Source organism: Elephantulus edwardii, unplaced genomic scaffold (assembly GCF_000299155.1).
Source record: "Elephantulus edwardii isolate Elephantulus edwardi_28Jun2011 unplaced genomic scaffold, EleEdw1.0 scaffold00033, whole genome shotgun sequence".
Lineage (NCBI taxonomy): Eukaryota > Metazoa > Chordata > Mammalia > Macroscelidea > Macroscelididae > Elephantulus > Elephantulus edwardii.
The window spans coordinates 16,475,574-16,484,124 of NW_006399783.1; the positions used below are offsets into that span (position 1 = coordinate 16,475,574).

At 47.0% G+C, this 8,551-nt stretch overlaps 1 protein-coding gene across 1 annotated transcript; it reads left to right on the forward strand.

The window, feature by feature from the left end:
- Positions 1 to 3,493: 3,493 nt before the first annotated feature.
- On the forward strand, positions 3,494 to 8,268 carry LOC102875494 (homeobox protein MSX-2-like). The gene is made up of 2 exons (XM_006884366.1): positions 3,494 to 3,875; positions 7,844 to 8,268. The coding sequence occupies exons 1-2, from the start codon at positions 3,494 to 3,496 to the stop codon at positions 8,266 to 8,268; spliced, it is 807 nt and encodes a 268-aa protein (XP_006884428.1).
- The last annotated feature ends 283 nt before the right edge of the window (positions 8,269 to 8,551 follow it).

The window sequence follows — 8,551 nt, forward strand, 5'->3', positions numbered from 1 at the left end:
CGGCGCAGCCCCTTCCCCCGGAGCCCGCCTTTCATCTCCCCGCGCCTGGCGCCTGCCCGCAGCCCTGGCCCGTCTACAGCCCCCTCCTCTGCCCCTCCCCCGCCACCTCCGAGCCGCCGGGATCCCGCGATCGCTTTTATTTGGGGTGGGAGGGGACGGTTGGTTTGCTTTGCCGGAGCCGCGATCTGTAAGCCGCGCTCCACAGTTTGCAAAGAGCGTCCGTGGACTTCCTACACGCGCGCGCGCGCGCCGACTCCGAACAGGGCCCAGGTCCATGCTAAATGCCAAGGGGAGCTCCGCTGAGTGGAGGGCTGAGGATCTGCGCGCAGACGCTGTGCCGCCGCGCGGCTGAGCCCTGGGTTTTCCACTTCCTACCTGCGCAGGGTCCTTAACTCTTATTGCTCGCTTTAGACTTGCCATCTTTAATGTGGGGAGGGGGGAGGGAGGAAAATAATCTCTCTCTCAGAGCAGTGTTTTGGATAAAGTAAATGAGGTCCTTGAAGTCCAGAGACAAAATTCACTGTGCAGAGTTGGCATTAGTGATGTCTAAATTCCGACTGGAACTGCACTTGTCTGCTTACAAACACTGCAGTCCGGTTGAGTTCACCAGGAACGACTGGGCTCGCTCCAATTTCCAAGGCCAGCCTTCCGCTAAGGGACTACACACACCTTTGCAGGCAGACACATAGTCAGCCACAGATATTTTACAAAGAATACACCTACAACTCCAGCAAGTCAGATATAGCTGCTCAGTTTGGACACTGGAGCAAAGAACGCACTCAGTAAATTGTTATTGCTATTAAAAGGCAATAATGGTTTTTATATATTCAACTCCTACGTCTTCTAGTTACTTTGTGTAGCCTATTTAAATGTAATTATCGCAGAAACCTAGCCAGGTAGGGATTATTATCTCTCATTTCAGAGATTAAAAAAACCCCAACAAAACAAAAAAAACCCACCCAACACAAAAACAGGCTGACGGAGGCGAAGAAAGGAGCCCAAGGTAACGCCGCGGGGAAGAGTTGAGTAAAGAAAAATTCTGAAAACTCTGCTGAAGCAGGAGATGGGGCTTTCCATAAAGAATTGCCTTGTGGTTGGACCCTTTTCCTGGCAGAAGTGAGACCCTTCACGGAAATGTCTCCACCCCAGCAGGGAGCTGCGGAGGGAAGTAGGAGAGGCTTGCTGCGTACTTCCCTCAGAATCTACCTCGTTCTCCCATTTAAAATTTGGCAATCTAGCTTCAGATGTTAGCTCTTTTTAATCGCTACGATTTATGATGTTATGATTTCTATTGCCCGAACATCAAGACCCAAGTGTAGTACAGAGACCCTGCCTTCTTCTCCTCCAGGGATTATTAAAATGAAGAAACTCTGTCCGCAGGGTAATTTTTGATGACTGTTGTTTGTTTGGGGTTTGTTTTTCAATTTCCCTGAAATAATCTCGAGTGTTTCTAAACGGACAAATAACAACAATGAGTTTTTAGGAACATTGATAAAACGATGGCTGGGTCTAGCCTAACTGAAATCTGAACACTTTGTACACGTTAGCAGCTGAAAGCTAAACGAATTTCAAGTTTCTTTCCAGTCTGTATACAAAGCCTTCACTTTGCCTTGTACTTCTGGAAGGCACAGACCTTAATCAGGATTTACCTGTACTGTATTTGAGATGTGTATCAAGCCAATTGTCATCAAGTATGACTCAAGGGGAAGCATACACATCTCTAGATAGCTTTAACTTTTTTTTTTTTTTTTTAACTTTCCCTGAGTTTACAGTTGGTAAGAAAATATGTTTGTTCTGTGTGGTGGGTGAAGCACTTGAACGATTCAGAGGGCAATATTTAGGACTTTATTTTTAAAATTTATTCAGGACCCACTCAGAAGCTAATTGACTTAATTAGCAGCAAAGATTGATTTCATCTTTTGAGGTGTAGATACTGCTTTTTCCATTTCTTTTATTCTAGGCAGAGTTTTGGGGTGAAGGTAACCTCGGAGAAGTACTCTGCATGTGCTAGTTTATAGGTCTGTAATTTGAAGGTCAAGTTTCTAAGACTTTTGGAACAGATCCTGGGAAGTAGCTGATAAATGTGGTCATTTAAGTCATTAAAAGCAATACCCTTCCTTCCAATGTTCTAGGAACTGTTCAGCAATCATCTGCCATAGGTGTGGAGGCCCTGAGCTGGATGACTCACAATTTATCTCATAACTTGCAGGATATTCGTTCAGATAAAAGAAAAAGCAACTGTCGTCTGGGAAGTCATTGGAAAGTTGTGTCCTGGCCCTGAGGCCTGAAAAGCCAACTGTCTAGATATCTGAGGCCTCAGTGATCTCAAAGCGGCCTCTCCTCTCCCTGGTACAGAGTGGGATCATCACAGTAGCTTTGGGACATAACTGAGGGAAAGGGTGGCAACCTCTCAAGGGACAAAAACCTGCTTTTCTCAGAAAAAAGACAGAGGCCTGGAATGAGCAAATTAAAAAATTTGTAATCTCTTTTTGAGATTTGCAAGGGAAAAACAGGCGGTCGTGGATCCTACTCGGGCTGGTCTCCTCGTCCTTATTAACCTGGAACGCAAACACTGGCACCTAAACACTCCTGACAAGCACAAACACACGCACAAAAATACGCATTTGCACTCAATCTAAAGGGAAAAGATGGGGGATCCTGATCCTACCTGCCAAGGAGATGCAGGAAAAAGAAAACATGGAGAGTTCAGGTTTTTATGACAGTGCTGGTTTTGTCTTCTTGTGGAAGCAATGAGAGCGATTTGATTGAAATTCTCCAGGCCGGATTAATTGGGAGTCTAATTAATTGCAGATGCTCCCACAGGTCACTCATTTTCTAAAGCCAGTAGTGATATTACTGGCCTTCGCTATTGATTATTTGATACAAGACACTCTTTCTAAGCTCTATGCGTGTATTATTTCTTGGCCCATGTTTTTCTATGCTTGGCTCCTAAAGTGGTCAGGTTGGCTCAGTTTGGGTGCATAGTAGGAGTTAATAATTTAATGCTGAGTAAATTAATGTCAGCTGCTGTTTTTAGCGGAGGTCTGGGGGAGTGGTAAGGGGCACTGAATACTTTTTAAAGAGGGGTCAGAGAGATAAGAAATAATACTCAGCGAACTTCCTCTTTAACTAATCAGCATTAATTACGCCTTGGACTTTTCAGTTTTGGTGTGATTATAACCCTTGAGGGATCTCCTAATAACAGCTCTGCTGACTGCGCCTGTAATTAACTCCTAATTTATTTCAAACAGAAAAAAAAAAGAAAAAAGGACCAGCCTCTTTCGGGGCAGCCAATAGGAAGCGAGTACCTGTGGCGTCAGCGCCAGGGCAGGCGCGGATTGGCTGGGCCTGTTCTCCACTTCCCCTCGGAGGAGAGGCTGCGTTCGGCGCGCCCCTCCCGCGTCCCCCCCCCCACCCCCAGGAAAAAGTTTGAGTCGCTGCTGCGGGATTGCGAGCAGAGTCGCTGTCCCGAGCTCCGTGGAGTAGAGAAGTCATGACTTCTCCGTCCAAAGGCAACGACCTGTTTTCATCGGATGAGGAGTGCCCAGCGGTAGTGGCTGGGCCGGGCCCCGGGCCTGGGGGCGCCGAGGGGGGCGCCGAGGAGCGCCGCATCAAGGTCTCCAGCCTGCCCTTCAGCGTGGAGGCGCTCATGTCCGACAAGAAGCCGCCCAAGGAGGCGTCCCCGCGGCCGGCCGAAGGCGTCTCCGCCTCGGCCACCGTGCGGCCGCTGCTGTTGCCCGTGCACGGCGGCGCCCGGGAAGCGCACAGCCCCGGGGCGCTGGTCAAGCCCTTCGAGACCGCCTCGGTCAAGTCCGAAAACTCGGAGGACGGAGCGACGTGGATGCAGGACCCTGGCAGATACTCGCCGCCGCCCAGTGAGTGAGCGCCGGGGAAAGGGGTGCGTGGAGTCCTGGAGGGAGCTGGGGACCTGATGCCACGCTGGGGGTACCGAGACCCTTTTGCACTCTACTTCCTGGAAGGCGAGGCACCGATGTGTGGACTCCTCGCTCTCTCAGGATGATGCGGGCATCCTCTGAGAGACCCCTGGACTCCTGATCTGATCCCCTGGCTGCTTGCTGGACTAGCTGGGCTTTGATGGGTGACCCCCAGCTGGGTTTACTGGCTCAGGAGGTTGAGGGTTTCTCGCATCCTCAACTCTTCAGGCCCTTGTCATTTACTTTTTTTTTTTCTTTTTTTTTTTTTTTGCTTTACTGTCCCTCCGGGTCTCTGGCAAGTGAGGGGACTCAGGTGAGGAGAGTGCTTAAAGATGTAGCATTAAACAGAAGAGTATGGAAAAAAAAAAAACTGAACCACACTGCCATGAGCACCGCATTTTAAAGGCAAGCTAATTGAAGTCTGATCCGACACTGGAGAAACTATGGGTTTCCCCATGACATCTGCACATGTTGAAGTCAGAGTCCAAAAAGAGATGAAAGCAGAGACAAATGCTCCAAAGGCATGTTTCTGTGTGTACGTTGCACATCCAGCCTTTCGCTCTCGAGGTTCGGCGCTTCGCTGCGCGCGGGCTAGGATCTGAAACGCGCAGGCTGAACTTGCCCCATAATAGTAATTAACAATATTCTCATAACTGGAGACTTTGCAAAGCATTTCGTGCTCATTAGTGCCTTCGATCAAGGCCCGGAAATTTGAATTTTAAGGAGTACAACAAGGCTTATATCTTCTTTTTCATATGTGTATAAAACTTTGAAGGGACCGAACTTGGTGTCCCAAATTTCTAACAACTGCTGGAATGGGCTCAGGAATTTGGGTTCCAAGCTCTGGCCTGTTGAGTGGCCACTTTCAATCCCAGTGTACAAGAGAGCTAGTCTGAGACCCCCAAACCTCAGCTCATTTCCTCTTGGGTGAGGCCCAGAGAACCTGTTTAGGATTTTGCAGTTTAGGATACGATTTTCAGGTGTTTGGGCCTTTAATAATTTGGAGAAGTCATTTATTTCCGGTCGTTCTTTCGACTGCTCTATCTTGGACTTTAATATCTGTGGCCCAGACCTGGAAAAGGTGAGAGCGGGACCTTCTAAAAAACTCACAGAACCACACCTTTCTCCTTTTCCATCATTCAGGACTCAAAGCCTTGAGACGCACAGTATTTTGGGAAAAAAACTAGACCATATATACCCAGCGTCAGCGGCTGTCCCCTCTGGCAGCGTCTGTTAGAAACTGAAAGACTCAAAGGGCGTGGAGATTAAGGACTCAAAGAATTTAAATTCAAGTTTGCGCAGTGCTTTTACAGCCCTCTTCCCCACATTATCTTATCTGATCTCTGTTGTGGTCCCTTCTCTTAAACAAATGAGGGCTGCAGAGTTCAGAGGAATGGGCCAAAGCTGGGTTTGGGCTTGACAAAAGACAGAAAGAACATTTAATGAGCACCTATAGGTGGCAGACAGGACTTTGAGCTCTCTCTCATCATTTCAAATATAATTCTTCAAACCATAGTGAGAGAATTAGAATGTTCTACCCATTTTATGGATAGTGAAATGCTGAGGAACACTGAGTGACTTGTTTAACAAATAGTGGTTAGGCATTCTTAGGCCAGGGGCCATGCCCAGGGTATATCCAGGGGCATTTGCAGGTCAGAAGAGCCTGTATGTAAGACAGTAGTCACTTAGGCTATAAACTTCTCTGCATGCTACCTCAATCTCTCCGACCCTGGTCCCTGAACTTTACATTCTCCAAGAAGAACCTGAACGTTTGAGGAAAGATTTAACACCAACAAATGCTTCTTGTTGGTGCTTTGAGTCTGTGGAGGAGGCAGCAGGAGCGCTGTGGTCTGGGGCTGGGGACTAGGAGAGCGCCAAGTGACAGGGCCTCGGGCGGGCGGAGGGAGCCATCCGCCTGGGCCTGGTTTTGTTAAGCGGAGGAAGTAGGATAAATGCTGTTTTGCTTTCTATAATCGCATCCTTCCTCTGGCTGATTTAGAATGGGGCTAGGGGGAGCGCTGGGAGGAAGCCTCTAGCTTTACGGCTTTGATTCACATGTGCGATTCCCCAGTCCCAGGATTTCATAACTCCAATGCAGCCCAGAGAAGGCGCCTGGATTACCCTGCCCGGGCAAGGAGATGCTTCCAAACCCCTATGTAGAGTAGGAGCGAATGTAGACACCAGGAACTCTGTGTGAGTTGAGGCACCTGGGCCCTCTGTGAAGGCAGAGACTTTTTTACAGATCTCCACTTTGACTTTATTTGTAAAGGAAGTGTCCCTATTTAGATAGGAATTAGCATATTCAAAATCTAGGCGTTCTTTCTTATGCATTCCTTTCACCAATTGTGAGGGGGTGTGTGTGTTTTGTTTGGTTATAGAACAAACTTGGCTTTCCTTTTGAGTTTCTTAGTGATAGTTAATCATTTGAGATTAGGACAGGGCCATCTTTTCTTGGATTTGGAGGCCAGGTTGGAACCTGAGCTGTAACACCCTCAAATATGAAGTGTAAACTCTTTCTTGGGCCACCAAAGTAACAAAACAAGAAATGTGACATTCTCCCCTTGAGTACATTGGAATTACTACCGTGGCTACATTTGGAAAATTAGCATAGCTCATAAAAGCCAAATGCGGAAAATTAATTGTTGAGGATTCTATCCCCATACCTCCTTGGCCTCATCAAGGAAGAAACAAGCTGAGGGCTGGTTGAGGCTGTAAAATCACATGGGATGCCCTAGCCCTGTGACATCCCGTAATTGAATCCATTTTAAATTTGGAGTCTGGATGCCATTGCTAGGACTTTATTCTGCTTGTTACTCCCCCTCCTAAATTCTGGCGACAAACTAATGATTTACACATTTGCTCCCAAACCATAGAATGGGGAGAGGAGATGACTAAGATGTCATCACATGCTCTCAATTCAGAGGCAGGCTGATTCCCCTGACATTTACATTTATGGGCGAGCTAATTTCTCCCTCCTTCTCAGTAAAGTTTATATTACTGCAGCACCCGGCCAAGAAACTTACCCCACATACAAATCTGTACAATGATGTCCAGGTTTTATAATCTGTAGACAGGATGGGATGACAGATGTGTGATTGTTTACTGCATGGAGCTGCCCCCAAATCCAAAGATGCTATTAATTCACTACAGACCTTATCTGCATCACTATCCTTCATTACTAGGTTGAAGCCACTCAGTTTATACTAGTTCAGAGCGACGACTGAGGGAAACCAGAGTAGAAGGCCCTTTCATTTGCCTTCTGTGTGGTTTTCCAGGACCCAAATGCAATGGACATGATCATAATACTCCCTCATATTTTAACGATAAAAGAAGTTCCGTTCCCAAGGGAGAGGTGGGGTTTTAGTTCTCAGAGAATACTCCCTCTAACCTTGATTCATTGGAGAAAGAAAATTCATCTTTCTCCAGTATTGTTGATGTTAAAAGTTCTATTAAACTATTAAATTCTTTCTTGTTCTTTAAACTAGCATATTTTTAAAGCAAGTTATCCACTTAAATATGGCCCTTCGCTATCCCACCTCTGGCCTCAAATAAAACCAGTTTTGACAGAGGCGACTTTTTTAGTCTTAGTGCCTGGTTGTTGGATGGCACAAACAGTAACCTGAAGGTAGTGGTTCAGACCCACCCAGAGGCTCCTAAGGAAAAAGTAATTTTTTTTTTAAAGTCACAGCCTTGAAAACGACATTTCTACCTTGGCACGGATACACATGGGATTGCTTTGAGTTGGAAACAACTGGGTTGGTTTTTTGTGTTTTACCTTTTTTGAAAGATGAAACAAATAATGTCTTCTTAAGTAAATGTTTTCAGTTAAGAGGGAAGACCTGGCATGTACCAAAAAGGAAAGAAAAGCTACATTTCTCTAATTAATACTCTAATCTCTTGTTTTCTAGGACACATGAGCCCAACCACCTGCACCCTGCGAAAGCACAAGACCAATCGGAAGCCTCGAACACCCTTCACCACATCGCAGCTCCTGGCTCTGGAGCGCAAGTTCCGGCAGAAACAGTACCTCTCCATTGCAGAACGCGCTGAGTTCTCCAGCTCTCTGAACCTCACAGAAACCCAGGTCAAAATCTGGTTCCAGAACCGGAGGGCCAAAGCAAAAAGGCTGCAGGAAGCAGAACTGGAGAAGCTGAAAATGGCTGCAAAACCCATGCTGCCCTCCGGCTTCAGCCTCCCTTTCCCTATCAACTCACCCTTGCAAGCGGCATCCCTCTATGGAGCATCCTACCCTTTCCATAGACCTGTGCTCCCCATCCCACCCGTCGGACTCTATGCCACACCAGTTGGATATGGCATGTACCACTTATCCTAAGGAAGACCAGATCAATAGACTCCATGACGAACACTTGTTTTTGAAAGAGTTCCTGTCTCTGAGCAGGCAGTACTACCACTGCAAACCCTGCCCCTTGCACCACCTTAAGTAGCTGTGCTGACAGGGCCCCTCCATATAGTTTGAATCCATGCTCCTGAGGCTGAAGACACACACCAAGCCCTGCATCCTTGGTGTACTCTACTAGATGCCTCTCCCGTTTCCTGCCTCCTGTCACAAAGATTGGCGCTCTGACAGTTTTTATATATAAGTATATATATAATAA